The 10,945-nt window shown below is 52.8% G+C and overlaps 1 protein-coding gene across 1 annotated transcript in view; it reads right to left on the bottom strand.

The window, feature by feature from the left end:
* Positions 1 to 1,191: 1,191 nt before the first annotated feature.
* The window catches only part of PLEKHD1 (pleckstrin homology domain containing, family D (with coiled-coil domains) member 1), a 30,352-nt gene continuing 20,598 nt past the window's right edge, over positions 1,192 to 10,945 (bottom strand). The window contains exons 7-13 of the mRNA XM_012656145.1: positions 7,240 to 7,334; positions 5,318 to 5,411; positions 3,674 to 3,852; positions 2,978 to 3,110; positions 2,466 to 2,610; positions 1,671 to 1,820; positions 1,192 to 1,386 (exon numbers count right to left, since the gene is read on the bottom strand). Of these exons, the coding sequence (XP_012511599.1) occupies positions 1,217 to 1,386; positions 1,671 to 1,820; positions 2,466 to 2,610; positions 2,978 to 3,110; positions 3,674 to 3,852; positions 5,318 to 5,411; positions 7,240 to 7,334 (966 nt within the window). The 3' untranslated portion in view covers positions 1,192 to 1,216. The remainder of the gene's footprint in view (positions 1,387 to 1,670; positions 1,821 to 2,465; positions 2,611 to 2,977; positions 3,111 to 3,673; positions 3,853 to 5,317; positions 5,412 to 7,239; positions 7,335 to 10,945) is intronic.

Raw genomic sequence — 10,945 nt, 5'->3', positions numbered from 1 at the left:
TCGGCCTCCCAGAGAGCTAGGATTACAGGCGTGAGCCACCGCGCCCGGCCTACACCCCTTTTTTTGAAAAGGCCAACAGACTCAGGCAGCTTTGGACGGTGGGCCTGCAAGGAGAAGGGCAGGGCAGACTGTGGGTGAGGGACACGCGCTGCAGCCCTCTGCCCCCCGGAGGGGGCGGTCTTCCGTGAAAGCTGCAGATTGTTGTTTCAGCTTTGCCCCTAATGACCCGAGCTGACCACTGGCTTCTGGCCTCATCACAGCCCGGGCCCCCATCTGCAGGGCGCATGATCACATTGCCTCACTGGGCGAAGTCTCTTAGGGAGAGGAGGCAGCAAGGCCACAGAAGCTGGGAGGGAGACATCTGTGATCTCTCAGCTGCATGGACACTGCCTCCCTGCCCCACCAGGAGGAGGTGATGCAGGAGCCAGAGCCACTTTCTTTCACTCCTGACCTTGCTGGCCCCAGCTCCCAGCCAGGGCCCAGGGCCTAGATGCATATGCAGGAGGGACATGGGTGGGATCGCAACACCCTCGGAGGATGCTGAGGCCACATGTGGCTGAGCCCACCTGAGGGGGCAGGACATTAGCGGGTGGCCCCACAGCCAGGGCCCGGCCTTAGGAAAGGCAGTTCTGTGTCAAGCGTGTGTGTGCCGTAAGCCCGGAGGCTACTGTCCTAGGTCCCTTTCTTCCCTACTCCACCATGTGGTATGAGTGAGGGGCCTTGGCTGAGGGCTGCCTCGCTGTGTGTCAAAAGCAGACAGGGTCAGGGGACCTGGGGGAAAGGGAGTGTCAAGGTGGGGCGGTAAGGCCTCTATACATGAGGACCAGGGGCAGGGCGGCAGAGTCACAGAGCAGTGTGGTGGGCACCAGAGAGGGCCACAGTCTCCGCCCAGCAGGCCAGGCCCTGCCTGTCCACACAGGGTAGACAGCCCCTCCCCGGCCCACCCCCAACCAACAAATACCTCCAGGTACAGCCAGGCCTTGTCCTCACCTCACCATGACAACCAGGCAGCACCCAGCTTGGGCCTGCATGGACCTGGTGTAGACCCAAGGGTAGGGTTGGGGTGGGGGTGAGGGAGGGCGTCCCTGTCCTTTAGGGGTGAGGCTGGCCCCCAGGGGCCTCCCAGAGGAGAGGAGCCAGGTAGAGTTGGGCTTCCCTTCCCAACCCTCGACCCTGGGCCCAGAGGAAAGATCGGGAGGCAAGGGAAGAGCACCCATCACTTTGCACCACGGGAAAGTGCTGAGGGGGCTCCGGGCTGGGCGGCCATGAAGTGGTAGACGGATTCCCGGAAGCGCTGGTCCCTGCTGAGCCGTTTGGCCACCTCTTTCAGCTCCTCCATGTTGTTGGCTTCCAGCTGGGAGGTCATGAAGGACTGGGACGGCTTCACTGGGGAGACAGGGCCCACCAAGTTTTGGCTGTCCCCAACCTTGCTCCCGTCCTCTGTGCCACTGAGCTCCTCCCAGCCCTTCCTACCCGTAGGCTTCCAGGAACCCGATGCCCTGAGAACGCCCACATTTTCCCAAGGACAGCAGAGCCAGGCTTGAGGCTGCACTGTCCTGCCTCCAAGCTGGGCCACCCTTTCTCACTGTCTGCCCTGCCCTCTTCCTGCCTTGTCACCAACAGCCTGTGACCACCCCACATCCCCAGGGCCTGCAGACAGCCACACTTACTGTCGTTCCAGGAGGTGCTAGACCGCCGCCGGTGGAAGCGGCAGCTCTTGATGCGGCGAGTGGCCGCCTTGTGGATGTACACCGAGTTCTTCATGATGACCGGCATCTTGGCCTCCAGCTCAGCATTCCGGATGCACTCCTCAAAGAACCCTGTGGCAGCAGGGCCAGGAAGGGTGCCACGCGACTGCATCCTTCCCCCCTGCCCCAGCCCTGGCCCTCCCTTGCCCAGGATCCTGGTGGGGCTGAGTGGGAAACGTGTGGACCTCATCCCTTGAGAGACCATAGCCACCTGCTGAAGGGTCACCCTTTGCCCCTCAAACCATAATCTGCAGCCATCTCAGGGGCAGGTCTGTTGAGAACAGAACTCTAAGCTTGTGAAAAGGGAAAGAAATTCCAGGCTTTCCCCACCCTTGACCCCCACCCAGATCCAACAGCCAAAATGAAGCAGTGCCAAGGAGATACTGCAGGCGGGGGTCTGGAGAAGAAGCCCCGTCCATATCTATGGGAAGGCCAGGCACGGTGGCTCACACCTGTAACCCTAGCACCCTGGGAGGCCAAGGCAGGAGGGTCACTTGAGCTCATGAGTTTGAGGTTGCAGTGAGCTATGATGACGCCACAGCACTCTAGCCCAGGCAAAAGAGCGAGACTCTGTCTCAAAAAAAAAAAAAACCCAAAAAACCCCAAATCTCTATGGGACACCCCATGCACACCAGGCCCTGTTCGGGGCTCTCCAGGGCCTGCCCTGGGCTGGGGCTGAGCTCCAGGCTGGGGGCCAGGCGGGTGGGCAGGACTTACTTTTCAGATGGCTGACGTCAGCCCGCATCCTCTCCTCCTTCTCCTTATTCCGCACCTTGGAGTTGAGCCCTTGTTCCAGGCTCCGCAAGGCCCCCTCTGCCTCCCGCAGGCGCCTCTCCAGATCCATGCGGATCTTGACCTCGGCCTGAGGGTGAGCAGAGAGGGAAATGAGAGGGCAGTCAGGTCCTGGGAGCAGGCGCCATCTACCCCGGAAGCCTTCCCTGGTCACCCCTGGTCCATGGGCTTGGGTGGAAGTTGCCATATCCTGCCTCCCTGCCTCACCCTTGAACCAGATGGCCTGCACTTGCCCCTGCACCCAGCAGCCATCTGTCACCAATGCAGCAGACTCGCTGCTTCCCCTCGTGGTGACTCCATCCCCATATCTGGCCTGCTGGCTAGATGGGCAGAGATAATTCAGGCAGCTACCCGGTAAAGTGCAGGGATGTGAGGGAAGTCTCCAGGTTACAGGAAGGGCCCTGAGCACCAGCTGCTCCCAGTGGGCCCGGCCACACCTTTAGCTCCCGCTCGGCCTGCTGCTTCTCTGCGGTCAGCTCCAGCAGCGAGTTCTGCAGCGCCTGGGACTGGCTTGAGTAGAACTCACGCTCCTCCTCCAGGGCCCGGGAGCGCTCCTCATTCTCCTTCATCCTACAGGGACAGAAGAGGCACTTACTCAATGCTCATTCGCCGAAAGAGGTGGCCAATGGCAGGGCAGCCCCACTTAGAGACCTGGCTGAAGAATCCAAGCCCCAGGCTTCGTGAGCCCCAAGACTTCCTGGGTGCAGGCACCCAGGCGATGCGAGGATGTTGTGCTCAGTGATGGGAGCCCTCGGCTTAGACTCAGAAGAATGGAGTTCTGGCTCCAGAGCTTGCTAGTTCTGTGACCTCAGAAAAGTCACATCACCCTTTTGAGGCTCGGTTTCCTCACATGGAAGAGGGCTGAGAGAACCTGCTCAGCCTGCCACAAAGGACCGTTACAAGGACCCGATGACCCTGTATGGTTCATACCATTGCAAGAGAAAATGACCAAGCCAGCTTTGGGTGGGGAAAGTGGTCTTCCCCTTTGCCTGGTGGGGAAATGGAATCCTAGGCCAAAGGAAGTGAGTGACCCATCTGGCCAGTGCCAGCTAGAACCCAAGAGTCCAATCGTCCAGTTTGAGGAAGGTTACCAGACCCCAAAGCTGATCATGGACTCGGAGTCTCAGGCTCACCGCTTCTCGGCCAGAAGCTTCTCCTCCAAGAGCTGCTGCATCTTCTCCTCGATCTGCCTGAGGTTGCTATGGAGACCTCCACTGGCAGGGGGCTGCTCACTCTGATTGGCCAGTGTCTGCAGCTGGTTCTCATTTTCTTCCAACATCTCCAGGGTCTTCTTCTTCTCTATGGAGAGTTCCTGGCATGGCAGGAGGAAAGGAAAAGAAAGAGCCTAATTTAGGTTCTCCAGCATGGCTGCCCTCACCTGCCTTTCAGTTCCAGGGAGTGATCGATGCCTCTCTCAATCCTCTGTGATAGCTGAAATGCCTTCATTCCTCTCCTGAGGTGAAAGGCCACGGTCTTCCTCACAACTAGGCAAGGTTACTCCTCCATGGAGGGAGTCAGAAAGGAGCCCAGTGCGGTAGAGATGGCACCTTCTAGAACTGGGTCCCAAGGCCCAAGGGCACCATGACCTCCAGGGGATGGCCCAGAGAGGGGATGTATTGGGCTTATGTGAAAAACACGCAACAGAAGCCAGCCCACGAGCAGGTTTAGATGTTCTCCCCATTTATCAGACTGGGATCCTGCACTATGCAGAAATCCTGGAGTTGAAAATATCAGTGGGAACCCCTTCCGTGATGTGAAACAGAGAAAGATAAACAAGTACGGCACTACAAACAAGGCTCCAGTCGGTCAAAGGAGACTGGAAACCCTTGCAGCCCTCAAGGCAATTCACGGATTCAGACGTGCATGGGTCACGACCATGTGCCAGGCCCGCTTCAGGGGCCGGGCTTGGAGAAACCATTAAGACACGGTCCAGTGAAGCTCACAGTTTGGAAAACACACCTAGAGTGTCAAGTCCCACCACAGGTACACAAAATGCCATGGGAGCCCAGAGTGCAGAGTAAATACCTGCCTACAACAATCAGGGAAGCTTGACCAAGGAGATATTTGAGCTGAGTCTTAGAAGGATGAATAGGAGTTCGTTCTCCAGGCAGAGGAGAGGTGGGAAGGACGCACTGTGCAGAAGGAATCGTATGGGCAAAGGTACGGAGCCTGAAAGAGCTTGGCCTCCTCGGGGTGCCTGAGCTCAGTGGCTTGGGGCAGGGGTTGGGTCTTCCTGCGGGGTGTAGAGGGATGGCTGAGGGAGAGTGGAGCGGGAGGGAGAAGAGGCTGGGGCCGGAGTTCACACTTGCCTGCCACGCTAAGGAGTTTGTATTTTGTCCTTGACGCGTGCCCCTCCCCCTCTCCCTCAGCGTCTGTGGTATCAGATGGAGGTGACCTGGCAGTTAATTTTCCTTCATGGTCAATTTCGCCCAGGAGCAGCCAAGTGAACAAGCCACAAGAAGGAAGTGGTGGGCGGCCTCACTGCCCACCTAACCAGTCCTCCATCTAGTATAAAAATAGAAGCACTGAAGAAGGTGGATGTCCTGAGGCCATGGTCTGGGCACAGGCAAGCTTGAACTTGCCCTTCTGGGTCTGGGAGCAACCACGTCCCGCTTTGGGCCTCATGCATCAGCTGGAGACCCTTTAGGTCAGTGCCCCATCGTGCCCGTGCTCCTAGCAGATAACGCCCTGGGGAAACACTGTCAGAGCAACCAGTATCATGTGGCCCAACCAGCCAGCCTGCCTCCCAGTCCCCCAGCCCACCAGCAGCCCCTCACCTCCAGCGTCTGCTGCAAGGACTCCGTGAGGTGCCTCAGTTCCTTTTTCTCTTGTTCCACACCCTTGAGGCATCTTGCAGTCAGTTCCAGCTCCCTGTAGGGACAGAGGGCTGCGTATGGCAGTGTCCGCCTCTCCCATCCTTGTCTGCACACAGAAATGCTTGGCCTTCACCTTGCTACAGAGCTCAGAGGGGCTCTAGCATGGCCAGTCCCTCTGCTTGGCTGGGCTCCGACAGCAGGTGTAGGGGCCTGGGGCTGAAAGAAGGAGATCCCAGCCCAGTGGGGTTGTCACTTGCTCCAGGTGCACATGCATCTGTCAGGATAAACCTGGGGCCACCCCAGAGGCAGACGGAAGCACTGGAGAAACAAAGGGACCCCAGCCGCACCCCACCTTGCTTGGACAGCACCTGCTAGAACACATACTCACTCTGGCATGGGATATGGCTAAGGCCCCGCTCTGGGGTAACATGCTCCTTGTTGCCTTTTTAACAAACCTGGGATACCTCAGGCTTTTATACTGGTTTCCCCTCATCCTGCTTAGGATGTCTTTCCTTTCCCTTCTCCTGCCCAATTTTCGAAATCCTACTCACCTCTCAAGGCCCAGCTCAACCTAACCTCTATTCGAGTCCATAAGGACTATGCATATATCTTAATTCCTATAACATAGGAAATCTGCACTATGTCTTCTAGCACTTGTTTATATATTATGGCATTAATGCTTCCTGGGTGTGAGTCTGGTTTTCCCAACCTGATCATAAGATCCTCAAGAAAAGCAACTTATCTTTCATTCTAGTGTCTGGCACAATTCTGGAAGCTGAGTAGGTGCTTGTTTTTTTTTTTTTTTTTTTTTTTTAGACAGAGTCTCACTCTATTGCCCGGGCTAGAGTGCCATGGCATCAGCCTAGCTCACAGCAACCTCAAACTCCTGGGCTCAAGCGATCCTCCTGCTTCAGCCTCCCGAGTAGCTGGGACTGCACGCATGTGCCACCATGCCTGGCTAATTTTTTCTATATATTTTTAGTTGTCCAGCTAATTTCTTTCTATTTTTAGTAGAGACAGGGTCTCACTCTTGCTCAGGCTGGTCTTCAACTCCTGACCTTGAGCGATCCTCCTGCCTCGGCCTCCCAGAGTGCTAGGATTACAGGCGTGAGCCATCACGCCCAGCCAGTGCTTGGCTATTTAATTGGGAAGATTCTTTGAGTTTCTCCCTCCTCAAAATACATGTCTAATTGACATCCTTTTATAAGGTGGTAGCAAGAAAAATTTTTCTGGGCTGTCACTGATGATGAGTGGTGATGATGATAATAATGGTGATGACAATTATGGCCACCACCATCAACACTATTCAGAGAGGTAGCCTCCAAATTTCTGGATGGACTGCATCAGAATCACCTGGGGTGCTTTTTTAAAAATATAGATCTCTGGGCCCTACTGTCAAGAGATTCTAATTAAACAGATGATTCTAATGTGGGACTAGATTTGCAAACAATACATGAGACTGAAGATCCCTAAGGGCATCATTAGCCAAGATGTGGAAGAATTATGCAGAAAAGACACAGAAGGTCAGGGGTCTTGGCCAATAGCACCCCAGGCCAGCTTGCTCCTGTCTGATCCTGGGTAAGAGTCTTTCATGGAGACAGGAGGGCTTTGTTGCTTGGAGGGGTGCCTGTCTGCACTCACCATGCCTCATGCTCCAGTGGGCAGAAATGACTCATTTGTAGAGGGGTGGTCTACAGATTATTCTGGGCATACCCAATGTCTGGAGCATTGGGAAGATGCACCCAAACCAAGTCAAGTATTATAGTATCTCTTGTGTGGAGGCCTTTCCAGGCCTGACCAGGAAGGTGGGCTCTGCACCTGTTCTAGGGTGCTCTAACATAGGAGCACCCCTTCTCACTCCCATCTCAGGGTACCACGCTCACCTCTTGATCTGCTCCTGCTCCATTCGCAGCTCCTGCACCACCTCCTCAAATTGCTGCTTCTCAGCCTCCAGCACCTGGTTAAGGCGCTCAAGCTCCTGAAGAGAACCAGATAAGGAAGAGAAGAGTCACAGGCAGCAAAGGGCTCTGAGATCAGGAGCTCCCCTCTAACCCAGGGACCCTCTGAGATTTAGCACAGTCTGGGGCATATGCTGGACAAGACTTGGAATTAAGTCCCTAGGGGCCCTGGCCCCACTCAGTGACACAGAGTCTCAACAAACCTCAAATCTGTGATGAACTTGGCCCATTTAAAACGCGTTTAGTATGCTGAAGGCAGGGTTGAGAAATGATGCCAATGCTATTTCCTGTGGCTAGATGTGATTACAATTCTAGATGTCCACTCTGCTGGGCAAGTCCAGTCACTGCCACCCTAAGGTAGGATGGCTAGCCCTCAAGCCTAGAGAAAAAAGTGGTGAGTGTGTATTTCCATTTAAGATCCCTGGAGTGATGTCTGTTAGAAGTGGCAAGAAAAAGGCACTCCCCACCCAACAGTCAGAGAATAAGGATTCTGTTTTTCTTAAGGCACCCAGGAGGCAATGGTCCATGCCTACTGGCTTCCCTCAGCCCCAAAGGTAGAGGAGAGCCAGAAAGCCCTGAACAGACCCCAGGGGACCAGCCCAGTCCCTTCAGGAATGCCAGCAAGCCCACATGTTTTCCCAGCATGTATGTGCCCTCCAGGGGTGCTATTTCCTGGGATCGGTGGCAGGTGGCATTGGGGGGCACACTTCATGTGAAGTTTGGCTTGAAGCATTTTTGTGACAATGTAACAGAGGGAATGGCCTGAAAAAGGGTAAAATATTTTAAGAGTTGTCTCTTTAAATGCCCCCCCCCACTCTTCTTGAGAATTAAAACCTGCATTCTTGCCTGAGGCCAGTGATAAGAGGGGCAGAGGAGTGTCCTTTGTTCTTTGTACCACAGGAGATGGCTCAACAGAATTGTGTATGGTGGGGGGAAGTCATGAGATTGTCTTTACTGGAGATGGATGGATCAGAACCATCAACTATAATTAAACAGCAATAACCTGAAGCTGAAAACCCTCCCTTTAAAAGCTCTGTATTTCTGCTTATAGATAAGAAAATGGTACTTTAAGACAGAAGTCTGACATTCTCTTCCTTTGCTGGCAAATTAATAAAATTCCCTTTCCTTCTCCTCAGACCATGTGTCCTCATTCTTCTGCTGTGGCCTCAGGGACAAGTGCTGAACTTTCAGTAACAACAACTGCTTTGTTCCTCCATGTTTTACACTGTGGGGGGACATTATATCTACATCCACTTTCTTTCTCATCTATCAGCTCCAAATTACCTCTCATTTTCACCTGGGGTCTTTGTTCCCAAGGATAATGGAAACTCCACCAGGGAGAAGTTGCCATTGACTTTGAAGTGATGCAGAGAAGGAATAAAACATGAGGAAGAGGGAAGAGGCTGCTTTCAAACCCCATGACCTCCATCCTAAACTTCTTACCCAGAGAGTTGCTATCTCTGTCCCTTCTAATCATTATTGGCACTTTAGGCGTAGATCACCAGCTACAAACTGACCTCAGGTCTACCAAATGCTGTCACCAGGGCAGCTCACTGGTATTCTGATGCTCTTCCCAGGCACACTGCATGGCCACCGTGCACCTGCTAAAGCTGGATAGGCCATGGCTAAGGCCAGTGGAATGTAAGCAGAAGTGCATTACTTCCAGGCAGGCATCTTTAAGAGACACTGTGTGACATGCTATGTTCCTTTCCCCTCTACCATGGCACCTTGTGTCTGTACATGATAAACCACATATAGACACAATATAGACATAATTAAAATTTTATTCTTGTAGACGCCACCCCACCCCACTGTAACATCATATGTAGACACATGATATTATTGGTAATGATGATAATGAAGCCTATCTATAGCCTCAGGTTTGACAAACCTGACTTACTCCCTCTCTCTGGTGGCCCCTGTCTGCTATGGCAGGGCAGTTTAGGGGCCTGGAGAAATTACAAGTGGCAAGCACCCCTGAGCTTAGACCTGAAAAACCACAAAGGCACCTGGCTCTCACAGGTCTTGAGGCTTCTGCTGCTTCAAAAATGATCCCCCAAGACCCAGCTGGAAGACTCCCCACCTCAACAACCTCAGCTTCTCCCTCCCTGGAAAGTCCTTTTCTCCAACATGTAAATATTTCCCTTTACTTAATATTACACAGGGATATCTTTCTGTAGCTGAAAACGGGGGAGAGTAAATAAAATCCCACTCGTTCCCTACCTAGCATTTAAGCACCTCACAATGCCAGCAGGTCCCAACTATGACTCCAAGAACCAGAAAACGAAACTAACCTACTTGAAAATAATATGGCAGAACAATCATTTGGCTTTTCTTATCCCCTCCCTCCCTTGGTGGTCCCAGGCATACACATTGAGATGCTTCCTCTACCTGAGTAAATAACTATACCTGCGGGGCAGCGTTCATTGCTCTGTGAAAGAATCAGAGGAACAGGTGCCCATGAATCAGAGCCCTCCAGAGTCAAGGAACTTTAAAAACAATCAGGTCTTCATCAGTCGCTTGAGTGCCCTGCTTGTTTTTCCTGCCCGTAGATGGTCCAAGTTCTGCTAGAATGGCTCTCACAGTAAGGAGACAGCCCCTTTCATCCCTGAACGACCTGCTAAAAAACTTTTCTTTACAGGCTCAACCCTCTGCCAACCTTCAACCCTCAACCCTCAACCCAGGCTCAGCACTGCTGCTCTCTCTCTGAAAGATACAAATACAAAAGCATTGATGAATGATGGAAGATTTTGTGGAAAGCTTTGTGGGGCTCCAACGAGAGGGTTATATCTCATTTATGGAGCAAAACTTCCCTCCAAAACCCCTTAAGGCATCGTGTCCTTTGCCCAAACCTTCTCTCCCCTCAGCAGCTGCCTCATTCCCCCGGCCTTTCTCAGTCTCAGCCACACCCTCCCCTGCCCGTCTCCTCTGCTATGAAGCCTATGGGTCCCAGACAGCAAAATAAGAGCTGGTGAACAGCTCTTAGCAAAACAGAAGACTGGCGAAACCAAGGACAGCAGCCAACACCTGGCCACTCCGAGTTGTTAAGCACACCTGGGGTGGGGAGCAACCCATTTCAACTTCCAGGTTCATTTGAGCCAAAATCAGCCTTCTTCATAACTTCCTTTAGTGGGTCTGACTTCTCCCCCTTGGGACTGTAGAACAAGACTAATCTCTCTTTCTCTTCAAGTATTTGAAAGAACTATTGTGTTCCCAAGTCTCCTTTCCTCCAAGCCAAACAATTCTGTTCACAACGGTTCACAGGACATGATTCCTACGCCTCAAAAAGACTAATTATGCTCTTTTTTATATTTTTTTTTTAGAGAGATAGAGTCTCACTCTGTTGCCTTGGCTAGAGTGCAGTGGTGCGATCATAGCTCACTGTAACCTCAAACTTGCAGGCTCAAGCAATCCTCCCACCTCAGTCTCCTGAGTAGCTAGGACTACAGGTGCTATACTCTTGAAAAGAATGCAATGACATAGACTCCTGATGGGGAAGACTTAATACAGTAAAAAGTCTTCTGAATTAATTTACAGGTTGAGTACAGTTCCATTAAAAACTCCAGTGGGATTTTTTTCTTATAATTCTATTCACTGATGCCACACACACCAAGTAAAAGACAGAGATTGT

The sequence above is a fragment of the Propithecus coquereli genome, unplaced genomic scaffold (genome assembly GCF_000956105.1).
Source record: "Propithecus coquereli isolate 6110/MARCELLA unplaced genomic scaffold, Pcoq_1.0 Scaffold5, whole genome shotgun sequence".
Taxonomy (NCBI): domain Eukaryota; kingdom Metazoa; phylum Chordata; class Mammalia; order Primates; family Indriidae; genus Propithecus; species Propithecus coquereli.
Note: the sequence above shows the minus strand (reverse complement) of the source record. Positions and strands in the feature narration are given on the sequence as shown.